Source organism: Meles meles, chromosome 16, assembly GCF_922984935.1.
Source record: "Meles meles chromosome 16, mMelMel3.1 paternal haplotype, whole genome shotgun sequence".
NCBI classification, from domain to species: Eukaryota; Metazoa; Chordata; class Mammalia; order Carnivora; family Mustelidae; genus Meles; species Meles meles.
This window is the reverse complement of record NC_060081.1, coordinates 59,461,886-59,474,501: the sequence shown is the minus strand read 5'-3', so window position 1 is coordinate 59,474,501 and position 12,616 is coordinate 59,461,886. Positions and strand designations below refer to the sequence as shown.

The 12,616-nt window shown below is 51.7% G+C and overlaps 1 protein-coding gene across 1 annotated transcript in view; it reads right to left on the bottom strand.

Annotated features, from left to right (window-relative positions):
* MMP24 (matrix metallopeptidase 24) overlaps positions 1-12,616 on the bottom strand; it is a 47,880-nt gene that overhangs the window by 6,636 nt on the left and 28,628 nt on the right. The window contains exons 5-7 of the mRNA XM_045980573.1: positions 11,374-11,678; positions 3,948-4,109; positions 1,819-2,033 (exon numbers count right to left, since the gene is read on the bottom strand). Coding sequence (XP_045836529.1) covers positions 1,819-2,033; positions 3,948-4,109; positions 11,374-11,678 — 682 coding nt within the window. The remainder of the gene's footprint in view (positions 1-1,818; positions 2,034-3,947; positions 4,110-11,373; positions 11,679-12,616) is intronic.

Below are 12,616 nucleotides of genomic sequence, written 5' to 3'. Positions count from 1 at the left end.
TGATGGCTCTTGCTGCCTGAGACAGACAGCATGGGGCCATGAGACAGACAGCAGACCGGCCTGGTGCAGGGATGAGGTGTGGAGGACCTGAAAGGGATGATGCCGGGCCTGGTGTGGCCACATGAGGGCAGCAGAGAGTCACTGACCTCAGCGGCCACTCCCCAGGCTGGCCACTGAGCCTGGGCAGAGTGCCCCCCTTGCCAGCTGGCTCCACCCAGCAGGGCAAGGACCCTGGGAAGCAAACTGTGGGCATCTCTCAAGACCTGGGTGTGAATTCAGGTTCCTCCATTCAGAGCTGCATGACCGTGAGCACAGACTTTAAGCACCTCATCTACAAACGGGGGTAACAATGGGGATCAGATGAGAGATGATGGGTAAAGTGCCAAGAACAGCAGGGGCACACAGTTGATGTTAAATGAATGGCAGCTCAGTAGGCCAGGAGTCTGATCAAAGCCCTCTTCTTCAACTAGTGTCCTGGGCCTGTGCAGCGCCAGTGGCCGGTAGGCAGTCTGGGCAAGGCCTATAACCTACCAGGAGCTCAGTTTTCTCGTGTGTGAACGGGGATGATAAAACCTAGACTTGCTGAGGAGCCGTTCGGTGGGGTATCAGAGTGCAGAAGGATGAAGGTCATATGTAAATGATGGCACAAAAACTAGAAAAGGTTTTTTTTTTTAAGGTGTTTTACAAAGTACTTTCACACTGAGTTTTTTAAACCTTAGTTTGACTTTCATAATCTATTGTTAAGTAGATTTGAGATATTCCAAGTCTTAAGGAAGGCCAAGCGACTTTCCTAGAGCTACTCTGTGAGAGGCAGGATTGGCGTCGACCCATGTTACCGGATTCTAGCTTGGTACTCAGAGCTTGCTGGGAGAACTCCCTGAGAGGAGTGGGCAGTCCCCACAACCACCCAGTGTGACGGAGACATGGTGGCCAGATCGCTTTCAGTGGAGGGCCTGTTGCCCTGGTGGCCCAGGGTGTGGTCAGCGGCTGTTTTCAACTGCCAGCTTCTCTGGGGATGGCCTTAGCTTTAGAGAGCTCCCCCAAGGTCATACCCCTTCTCATCCAGTGACTGAATGAAGTGGAGGGCCCAATGTGGGATGACTCTGATGGGCCATTCTAGCTCCAGAACTCCCTGTGGGGGTGGCCAACTCTGCAACAGGCCTAGCTTGCTTCTTTCCCTCCTTCCCACAGATTTTGATCCCAGAGGTACTTCCTAATTGAAATCCTGCCTTCCAAACACTGCCTCAAAATCTACAACACACCCACCAAACAGGCTGGCCCCGGGTCGGCCCATGGCTGAAGTGACAGGAACAGGACAAGTGACAAGATGGAGTCTAGGCCAGCTTCCTATCAGGCATCCCTTGGTACAGGACCCTCAACTCTGGTGGGATCTGGTGACAGACTCAGCCACCACCGTGCCAGCCGTGACTCCAAATTGCTGTCTTCACGGCCGTGCACCCATTTGATCTTCATACACCCTTCATTAGGGGAATGACTCCCAGCTTTCAGACGGAGAAACTGAGGTCCAGAGAAGGGAGGTGACTTGCTCACAGTTACTAACCAGAAGCAGGCCTCCAGCACTTTCCCCCAGCATTAACCCCTGGGAAGGTGTAGGATCACCAGTCTACCCGCCTCCCTCTTGGAAACAAGTCCAATCACCCGGCAGCACCAGAAAGGGACCCCATGTCCTGGCCACTGGGCCAGCTGCTGTTCAAGCCCAAAGCAGGCTGAACCCCAGAGCATCAGCCTTCTCCTGCTTCACGAGGGGGAATGAGTGGGAAGGGGACCATCTGGGTGTTGCCAGTGGACTGACCCTACCTTGAACACAAACATCTCGCCTCGGAAGAGTGCCACCGTGTTGAAGTTGCCATCACAGATGTTGGGTTTGGCACCCGGTGTGGATGGCCGGTCCCCCAGGGGCGGCCGAGGGGGCCTGGGCTGGCGCTCGTGCTTCCTCTCACTCGGTGAGTGGATCCTGCGGACGGGGAGCGTGGGGAGTGGTCTCGTGGGCTCCAGGGGCTCAGCTGGAGGTCCTGGAGAGAGGGGCTGCATCTTAGACAGGGCCTCCCAGTGCCCGTGCCTCATCACCACCCAGGCAGCCCTGGGGTCTGTCACCCTCCAGCCCCCTGTTCCTTCTCCCATTTTTTTCCTCCTCCCCCAATCTTTGAGAACATAGATGGAAAGAGCCATTAAATGGGGCTCTTATCTTTCCACCTGCAAATCCGGTATCTTCTCTTCTTCTCTTCTGTTGTAAGAGAGAGCATGTCCTTTCTGAGGCTCAGTGTCCCATACCGTCTTCCTCTGCCCCCTCCACACATGCTGGCCTCACTCTGTCTCCCCTTCCCTCTTTACCCTGCTCCAAGACAGTGTCCGCCCTGTCTGTCAAGATCTACAGTGACCTCCATGCTGCCAAATCCAAGGGTTACTGACTCAAACTTTGATGTGCATCCAGATTATCCAGAGATCTTGAGAAAATGCGGATTATGACTCGAGAGGGTCTAGGGTGAGGCTTGCCATTCTGCATTTCTTCAGGCTCTCAGATGATGCCAGGAGCAGCAAGATGAGAGAAGCACTTTTCCAGGAGCCCGTACTGACTTGGCTTTCTTTCTACTTCACGGGCTGTTGCTTCTCTACCTCCTTTGCTGGTAGCTTTTCCTCACCGACCCTACTCTAACGTTTGGAGTGCTCCTGGATCCTCTTCTTTCTGTTTTTGTCCCCGGGACAGTTTTCTCACTTGGGCAGTGTATTAGGATCACTTGGAGAGATTTTTTAAAATGCTTGATGCTCAGAAGGCAGCCCAGACCAATCAGAACCCAATCTCTGAGAATGTGGGCACTTTTTACTGAAATTCCAAGGTAATTCCAATGAGACCCCTAGTTAAGCATCACCACCCTAAGTGACCTCATCCGGGTTCATGGCTTTCAAGACCCTCTATGTTGGGGCTGTCCAGTAGGATGTTCTGTGATGGCAGAACTGGTTTCTATGGGTACCGTCCAATACAGTAGCCTCCAGCCATATGTGGCTGTGGAGCAGTTGAAATGAGTGACTAGTTGTTCGTGTGATAGAGGAACTGAAATTTTAATTTTATTCAAATTAATATAAATTTAAATTTCAACAGTCACACATGGCTCGTGGTTATACATTGGACACCAGGGATTCCAAATCAATATCCCAGCCCAGACCTCTGAGCAACAGACTGGTAAATCCTATTGCCTCACAGTTAGAAAAGCCAGGAATCTTGGTGTTGTCCTTGACTCTCAGCCACATGTTTGATCTCTCAGCAAATCCTGTCCATTCTACTTTCAAAATACTTCTAGTTCCTCCCCTCCCCTGCTCTGCCCTGTCTTCGCTTCTGCTACTGCTCCCTGGTAGAGAGATCCTGCCCATCCTCCATGGTTCTGACGGGGGGGCCCCCTGTTCTGTGAGAAACTCAGGGCCTCCAGAGGGAGCCCTCCTCCCGGGCTTCATAGCCTGGGGCCTGAGGCGGCCTGTGCTAAACTCCTGGGCATTTGCCCCAGTATCTCTGGTCTTCCCCTCTCAATTGACTTGGTAAGAACAAGACCTTCATATACCAGTGTGAACAGAGAACTGGGAGGGAGGCCTTTCCTATCTTACCAAGATACCAGTCTAGCTTCTCATTTTTTTCTTGTTTAAGAATCTCTTGACTAGAGGTGGGGGTCCCCTTGAGAGTGCACTACAGGAGGCAAGATGGAGGTGTATGGAGGGGGAGGAGGTAGAGAAGAGGGAGTGAGTGGAATTCCGCTCACTTTTGGCAGCTCAGACCCTCCCCACAGTTTCCCAGTGGGTCAGGCAAAGACCTCAGAGGTCTCTCAAGGTCAGACAGGGGCTATGGAGAAGGATGTGAGTGTCCCCCCAACCCCTTGGGCAGGTAGTCACAGTCCATTCCCGAAGAAGGAGCAGTGGCCCCCATCTCCCCTGCCACACACCGTAGATCTTCTGGATGCCCTGGAGATCATCCTGAGGCAGTTTGAAGTTGTGTGTCTCCATGTACTGGTAGAAGGGCGCCATGATGGCGCTGGGGTCGTTGGAGTGCTCCAGTCCCAGCGCGTGGCCCAGCTCGTGCACAGCCACCAGGAAGAGGTCATTCCCTGTGGAGAGGGGGGTGGGGAGGTGCCCAGGGCACCCACTTAGGTATCAATCAATCCATTGCTTCAGCAAACACTGAGCAAAGCTTTGTGTCAGGCCCTGTGCTGGACACTGGGATCTACCAGGAAATCCTACACAGTCCTGCCTTTTGGAACTCTCCATATAGTGGGGGATTTGGAGAGAGAAACAACTAAGTGATATTCATTTTCCAGGTGTTTGAATAGATGTCTGTAAGGGTCAAGTGAGGATTCTGAGAAGAGAGGCGTGATATAAACTTGAAGATGTTCAGGGAAAGCTTCATAAAGGTGAAGTTTAAGTTGACTCTTGAAAGATAAGAAGTTAGTCAGGAGAATGGATTCAGAGGGCAGGAGGAGGGGCGGCGGTGGCATTCCTGGCCTAGGGGACGCTGTAAACAAGACCCAGGGACAAGCAGGCTCATTCCACTTGGCTCCTGAACAAAGCACGAGGGGAGGGCAGAGAGAGATGAGGTCAGCCAGGCTGGCAAGTGGGGCTGGGATGCCACGCAAAGGAATCTGGATTGGCTTCTTAGCCAGTGGGGGGTTTAGGCAAGAGTGGGGGTGGCAATGGGATGAGTCACTCTGCCTGTGCTGTGGCTGGAGGAGGGAGGAGAGGGGAAGGAGACCAGAGGTAGGGCATCAGCGGGGCCGGTTTGGAGCCTGGAGAAGGGTCTGGGTGAGAGATGGAAAGGGCCAAGCCAGGGGAGAGAGTAGCAGCAGCAGCAGGGGGAGGTCTGGGAGCAGCGGGCAGGCAGTCAGCTTCAGGAGGCCCGGGTGCAGGCAGGGCCCTGATTGCCGGCAGCGCGCGGTTGGGCAAGACCTCAATCCTGACAGAACTGAACCATGGCCAAGATCAAGGCAGGGACTCAAATGCGAGTGAAACAACAAGGTCCAGGTGCTGAAAGTGGGACACAGGATCCCGAGCACGAAGCTGGGGCGGCAACATGGCACAGTGCTCATGAGTGTGGGCCCCTGAGCCAGACGGACCCTCATCTCCAGCTCTACGCCCACCAGTGCTGTGAACTTGGCCAGTCGGTCTCCCCTCTGAGCCTCAACATCCTGAGCTGTAAAAGGAGGAGATCATATCTACCTCATAGGGTCACGTGAGGATTGGATAAGATATGTGCGAAGGGCGTGACGCTGCCGAGCAGCTGCTAGTAGCAAATCTAAGGTGGCCACTTGGCACCTGGAACGTGCCCATTGACCAGAAAGGAAGGACAAGGCCCATGCGGTTCCAGCTACCAGATTTTCTTAAGCCAACTCCTCTGAGTCTCTGGATCAGGCCTGGGACAGAGCAAGGCCAGATTTGAGGGTGGGGAGGGGTTAAGTAACCCCAGCTTTGGGAAAGGAACACAAGGGACAGGGAGTTGGCAGGCTGTTGTAGAGTCCTGACCCCTGTCCGTCCCGTTATAAACTCTTGCTTGCCTTGACCTCTGGCATTTGAGCTCTGCCTCTCATTGCCCAGCCCTAAGGCATGTTGTGGCTCAATCCTGCCACCTTGAAGTGCAGGGGAGCTGCCAGGAGCCCATGCGGTGGTCAGGAGTCCACTGGGGCCTTCTCTGGCGCCGGTGTCACTGGACACCGTCAGCAGGTGCCTGGAAGGTCAGCAGGTGCCTGGAAGCAGCCCTGCGCAAGGCCCCGTGAGGGTCAGATGGGGCTGGCGACTATCTCTGGCCTTTCTGGTTAAGGTCTTGGGAAGAGAGGAGTTTTCTGGGGGCAGACCCAGACGTGTGCATGTCTGCCTCTCTGCTGACATCACCGGCGTCTCCAGCAAAGTAGGGATGGGCAAGATCAGGGCAAGGTTGGCCAAGAGCCTGGGGCTGGCCTTCTGCCGGGGAAGGGCAAGCTGGCAGGAGGAGGCCAGGCCACCCCCAGTTCCTTCCTCAGGTGCTGGTTCCTCTGGCAGCAGGGAAGGGTGAGCTCATCTCTCAGCTCCATCCCAAACAAAGGCAGCTACTGGAGCCAGCAGAAGGCAGCTCTGCTTCCTGGGGGCTTGTGCTGCCTGGCTCTGCTCCTGGCCTGTTCTGCGACCTGGGACAAGCTGTTCAGGCCTCTTGTCCCATGACTAGGCTCTTCCTCGGGGGGCATCCACAGGGATCTCTGCTGGGAACCAGGGAGCGGGGCTCTGAGCACTTAGCAAGACTCTAAACCTTTGTCCTCAGTCTGTGTCTGTTACTCTGATGGCCTCTGTGCCTGGGTCTTTGCAGAGAACAGGAGTAAGCCCTTGAAGGAAAGAGGACGGTGGGCTTATTCCGGGGACCAAAAGGTAGAGAGGAGCTGGGGATCTGGCATCCCATGGTACAGAACCTGAAGAGACTGTTCAGTGGGGGCTGCTCTGGGGAGACGGAAGCGGGGAGCAGAAGAACTCCCTGGAATGTGTGGGGGGAAAAGCAGTAGGATGGAGAAGATCCCAGGATTTAAGGGGCAGGAGGCTTTTAGGGTCTTCATCCTCCAAGAGGGTGAGAAGCAAGGAAGCAGAGTAGTCGAAGTGTGGTCCAAGGGAGCCGGACCTGGATCCCAGCTCTGCGTGTCACAGCCATGTGACGCTTTAAATCTCTTCTCTGTAACATGCGGGGAATGGTACCTTCACCCTAAGAAGGGGGTGAAGTCAATGAGGCAAGGCATGTCAAGTGCTCACTCTGCCTCCTGGCACAGAGCTGCGGATCACTCTTAACTAGCAGGGTCCCGTGGAGCTGTGTGCAAGGACCAGCATCCCCACAGGCTGGGAGCTCAAGTCCTAGGGTCGGCTAGCAAGTACCCAAACGTCTGACTCTACTACCCAAGTATACCTTGTCTCTGCTTCATTTCCTTTTCTTAGAACTTCCTTATTTGTTAAGTCCCATCTCATTGACCCCCTCCAACCTCCAAAAAGGTTGTAACATTTCCCTTTGCCTCTGTTCTTTTTGCCAGGGCCCCTCTACCCAGAATAGCCTTACTCTGTCCAAGTTCAGCTCATCGCCACATCTTCCAGGAAGACTTCCTTGATTTCCCCCACTGGCAGTGAGTACTCCATCCTCGACTCCCCTAGCAGTTTCTTCGAGTCATCTTTATGGCACTGACCCCTTTCCACCCTCCGTGGCAGCCACTAGCACATGCTGTCTTCTGCCCCAGGACTGTGACTTCCTCAACGGCAGGCTTTGTGCTGGTCAGGGCTGGGTGACAGGGCTGGGTGACAGCAGTCGGGAGGGAACAGTGCCAAACATTCCAGGTGTGGTCCTTGGACCACCTGCTGCAGAACCACCTGGGGTGATTATGAAAAATTCAGAGTCCTGGGTTCCCACCTGGCTCTGCCACTTAACCGAGTTTTTATAACCACTTGGAACTTTACTTTCCTCATCCGTTAAAGGGAGATTATGATCCTTGTCTGGTCTAACTCCCAGGGTGGGGAAGAGCCACAGAAGTCATCGTGGAAGGACTTTACGAAGGGCTGGTCGCAGTGACTCTTCCTGTCTCGTCACCTTCCCCCAGGGCCGGGCCCCCTTCTCACTCAGCTTAGTGAACTCAGACATTGGTGCTTGACTCACTGAAAAGAGATGAGGACAGCAGGTGCCTGGAAGCAGCCCCCAAAACAAGCTGGAAGGTTCGGTGGGCCAGATTGCCCTTCCCACAATCTCCAATGACGTGGAGGAATCGGGATCGCCCTTCCACCCTTACATCCAGTGGTTCTCCGGGAGAGCCTTTCAAACACAGACGGGGGGAGCTTCTGATTCAGGAGTTTGGGGCTAGGACTTAGGTAACATTTTTTTAAAATATAAAATCCCCCAAGTGAATTTTATAGTGATTGGGTCAGGCTGACACACATGAGGCCGCCCCTCCACCTCGGCGCCACTAACGGTGGGACAGCAGAGCATCCCAGGGCAGGACGACACCCGCCACTTAGGACGCTCTTGCCCCAAAGTGAGTCTAGTCAGGCGTGCAGGTCTAATGACCAATATTCAGGCTATGGGAGGAAGGGAGATGCGTTAAAAGTGAATCTGAATCCCATCAAGCCAAATAACTGTGCTTGGGACAAGTGACCCGGTTTCTTCAATGGGGTTGCGGGTGGAGAGGTGAGCTGATGGCTGTGAATGGAAATGGCTTACGAGATGTCAACGGTGTGCGCCATGTGGCTATTGTCTGGGTCCAGCTGTGAGCAAACAGCTGTTAAAGACGTTTTTGAGATAATTCTGGGAAAATGGACCCAAACCGGGAATTGGATTTTAAGAAATTCTTGAAAATTTTGTTGGGTTTGATAATGGTTTTGTGGTTGGGTTAAAACATAACCCGTTAGAGGTATGTCCTAAAGTATTTACAGGTGACGTGATATTGTGCCAAGGATTTTCTTTAAAATATGTCAGCCAGGAAACACAAGGGGCAGGGGGAGAGTAGGTGAGATGGCGCAGACATCACATGGGGAATGGGCGAAACAAGGTGGTGGGCACCTGGGGGTTCATATTATCATTCTCCCTTATTTCGTGAGTTTGAAGTTTTCCGTGATGGAAATTTAGAAGAGAGAAGAAAGCCAATAAACACAAAGTTCCCGGGAGGCTCCACATACTCCCTCGCTGGATTTATGTGGTATTTAAACAAGATAATATACGGGTGCTCCATAAATCTTGGCTCCATAAATCCTCTCATCTCCTTCCAGAAACTGTCCTAGGGCAACCTGCTGTGTTCCAGTTCACCTGTCAGGGGCCTGTTGCTAAGGTCAGGGGCTGCACTGAACAAGTTCGTGCTTGGCTTTCCAGAGCACAGGAAAGTTCTGACTCTTATCCAGAGAAGACACTGGCCATCTGGGACGGTCTATCACAATTGGTGTGTGATCAGGATGGGGTAGGACAGGCAAGAGAAGCTGGGACTGTGCCCATCCACAGGTCCCAGCTCCTTCCCGCACACACCACCAGAAGTTCGTGGGATTTTGAGATGGGACACAAGGTCTCCAACAGCAAGGAGGGCTGGCAGGCCGTAGAAACCCCAGAGCTGGGAAGGGGAAGGCAGAGTTATTAGGAGTGTCCTCCCTGTGCCTCCTCTAGCCAACATCCCTTTAAGAACTCATTTGTCTCCATCAGGGCTAGAACTAAAATCTTGTCAGCTAACCATGCCGGGCACATAACAGGGCTCAAAAACGTTAATTTCTTCTCCTCGCACTTTATCAGGTAGCACAGACAGCCCTTCCTGGACACTGATTCAAGAAGAAGAAGGTGAGAAAAATAGAGGTTTAGAAAGCCAGGAAGCACACCCAGGACGTCAGGAAGGGGGTATCAGGCCTGAAGAAATGGCGCTGGATAGGAAAGAGGACCAACATTTGAAGAGGGCAAGGGACAAAGAGAAATTTAACACTTTCCTGTCTTTGCCAAGGCTGAGCCTTGGCCGAGTCACGCTTTGACAGATAAGCCAAGAGTTGCTGATCCCTGATCCACGCAATGATCTGAAATGTTCTCAAAGAGACTTTCCCCACCCCCAGACACCAGACTGAACGCCTGAGGAACGGGGCCTGTAGGAGTCTGCTCTCAGCCTGAGCACAGCTAAGGGAAAAGAACGCCCCGTGTTTCCCGGCTGTACCTAAGTTTAAGAATCAGAATGCCCAGGGGAAGGGCCTAGGAATCTGTTTCTAACAAGGATCTCAGGGGATTCTTATGACCAGGCAAGTGAGGGGAAACTCTGGGGACCAAGGCAGTATTTCTCGAGGTGAGGGACGCCTACATCAGAGGTTCCTGGAGCATTACACCAAGCGCAGATCCCCAGGCCTGACCCCAGAATCAAAGAATCAGAGTAGCAAGAGGTTAGGGGCCTGGAACCTGGAATGGGCATTCTTTAGAAAGATTTCTGGACGATTCTGGTGTGCCCTGCAGTTTGAGAACCATGGGAGCTTAGCTTGGTAGCTAAGAGTATGTGCTCCAGGGGTGCCTGGCTGGCTTAGTCATTAGAGCACGAAACTCGATCTCAGGATCATGAGTTTGAGCCCCACATTGGGGGCAGTGGTTACTTAAAAAAAAAAAAAAAAAAGGAAGAAAGAAAGGAGTATGTGCCCCAGAGTCATAATGCCCAGGTTCAAAGCCTCATCTCACCATTTACCACCTATGGGACTGTAGGAAGACTACTTAATGTTTCTACAGACTTTAGTTTACCTATCTGGAAAATGGGGATGATGATAATGATATATACATATTACATAGTATGTGAAAAGCACTTGAAACAGGCCTTGGAATCTCAACATGCTAATCATTATCTATTCTCATCTCGAAGTCAGAATCCTCTATCCCTTTCTCCTCCAGACACCCTCTGCCTCTTCTTATTTTCCTGGTACTTCCGCTACCTCCTTCAGTGGTTTGCTTTGTGACAGAGTTGCTTATGCACATGTGTCTTCCCCACTCAACTGTGGACTATCAGAGGGCAGAGACCATGTCTTTTTTGTTTGAATGTTTGGGTATCCTCTTCCTTGGGCTGTGTATCACGTGTAACATGCACTAGTGTTGGAAGAGGGCTTAGAGATCACCTCGTCCAGTCCCTTGTTTTTATATGCGAGGATACTGAGAGGGAATCGTTTGCCTCTAGTCACAGAGCCACAGAGTGGCTGGGCTGTGTTTTGAGCCCTTGCGCTGCTGGTTTACCAGCTGCGCCGTTTGAGCTCCAAGCCCTTTATCTTAAAAATGGCCATAATGATGTCCACTTGCCTACTTACTAAGCAAGTGCCTTGGGAGTAAATACTGATGAGGAATGATTTTGGAAGCTCAAGAGTATTGTTACTCGCACTGTACAATATGACTGTGGCTCCGTATAACACCCATTGAGTTACGGGGGTGAAAAGCAAGTTACCCAAGGCTACTAGAATGATTATGGGGTCTATTATTCACCCATGAAGTTGACATAAAGGAGAGAGAGTCATGTCACCTTGAATGATGGCCTTTGAAGCCCTTAGCAGCCAGGCCAGGCACTACCACTTTCAGACCCCACTTTCCACTTGAATGACATTTTTACCTTTTTCTCCAGCCTCTGATCCATGACTTCCTCCTCCTGTTCATGGCCTAACCCCTCTTTCTGGACTGACCCCACATTAGACCATTTACTAAGTGATCTGATCCATCCGCATGGATGGGCCAGTGTTGAACATTATCAGAGACCTCAGTTTCCACCCTCCTAGGTTCTTAGCTCTTGGACACAAAGCTCCAGAACAGGAAACTCATCTACGGCATCCCAAGCTCTTCCCTGGGGCATCTTTCCCTGACAACTGAGCAATCTAGGACTGACCCCGTTCCCCTCATGGCCTTACCATCATGGTTGGCGTTTCCTAGTGTCCACGGCTCATCGGAGTCAAAGTGAGTGTCTCCTCCGATCCCTGGGCCAGGAAAGTAGGCGTGGGCCAGGAATCCCCCTTCTCCATCAAATGGGGAGCTGTCGCCATGGAAACCAGAAGCAAAGAAGATCATGATGTCTGCCTCCTTCCGGTCACTTTTGATCTCATGGTATGGCACCTCTTCAAAGGTCAGCGGGGTCACCTTCTGCCAGACGTCGAAAGCCTGGCGAATCGCTTTCCGTGTGTCTAGCTCACCCACCTTCGGGGTGTAGTTGTGAATGCTGGTGAGAGAGGGGAGAGTCAGTAGGGAGGAACCGTCAGAGTCAGAGCTTTGCAAGATAAAAGGATACCAGAGACAATATGGACCAGTCGTCTCCAAATTTTGAACCCTAGGATTCTGCTGAGTTACCTCTGGCATTGAAGAAGAGGCTGGGTGAAGCCATTGGGTCCCTACCCCCGACTCAGTCTCAGTGTCTTAGGTCTTAGTCTTAGTGTCTTAGGTCCTACCCCTAACCCCAGGGCATTAATTGAGGTCTTATATTTTGACCTCTCACAAAGCTTGTGTTGAATACAGAATTCCATTCCAATGTGCAGGAAAGAAAGGGGGAGGGGAACAGCATTTTCAAAATTTTAAGTTTTTCTCCTAATACATAAAAGGTATTTATAAAAGTTACAGAAATATTTAAACAGTGGAGAGTTTAAGTCAAACATCCCTTTCACAAATATTTGGTACCAATTACCCAACTATTGCTTGTTGACCTGGGAAGTTGGTATACAGTGGTATCTGATTTTGTCAGTTAAAGATTTAGTGATTTAAGGTTACAAGAGCCATATTGAATGCTTCTCCATACAGGGCATCACTACTGGGTGCTCTGCCCCATGAACACCTGGGTAAGGATTATTCACCCATTCTATAGGTAAGGAAACTGAGGCCCAGAGAGGTCAATGATAGAAGTTAGGGTTAGAAGCCTGTTCTTTCTCTTGATTCATTCTACTTCTTTAGGATACCTTAAGAGTCTATCGAGTTTCTAACCCAGATTCTTCTTAGGTTTCCTTCTCTTGTCAGATTTCTGGAAAAAAATCAAGTTCTAGTCTTTATAGTTCATTAGCAGAAGAGCCCTTCATTCTTCAGTTTTAAGAATTTCTGTCTTAGGGGCACCTGGGTGGCTCAGTGGGTTAAGCCTCTGCCTTCAGCTCAGGTCATGATCCCGGGGTCCTG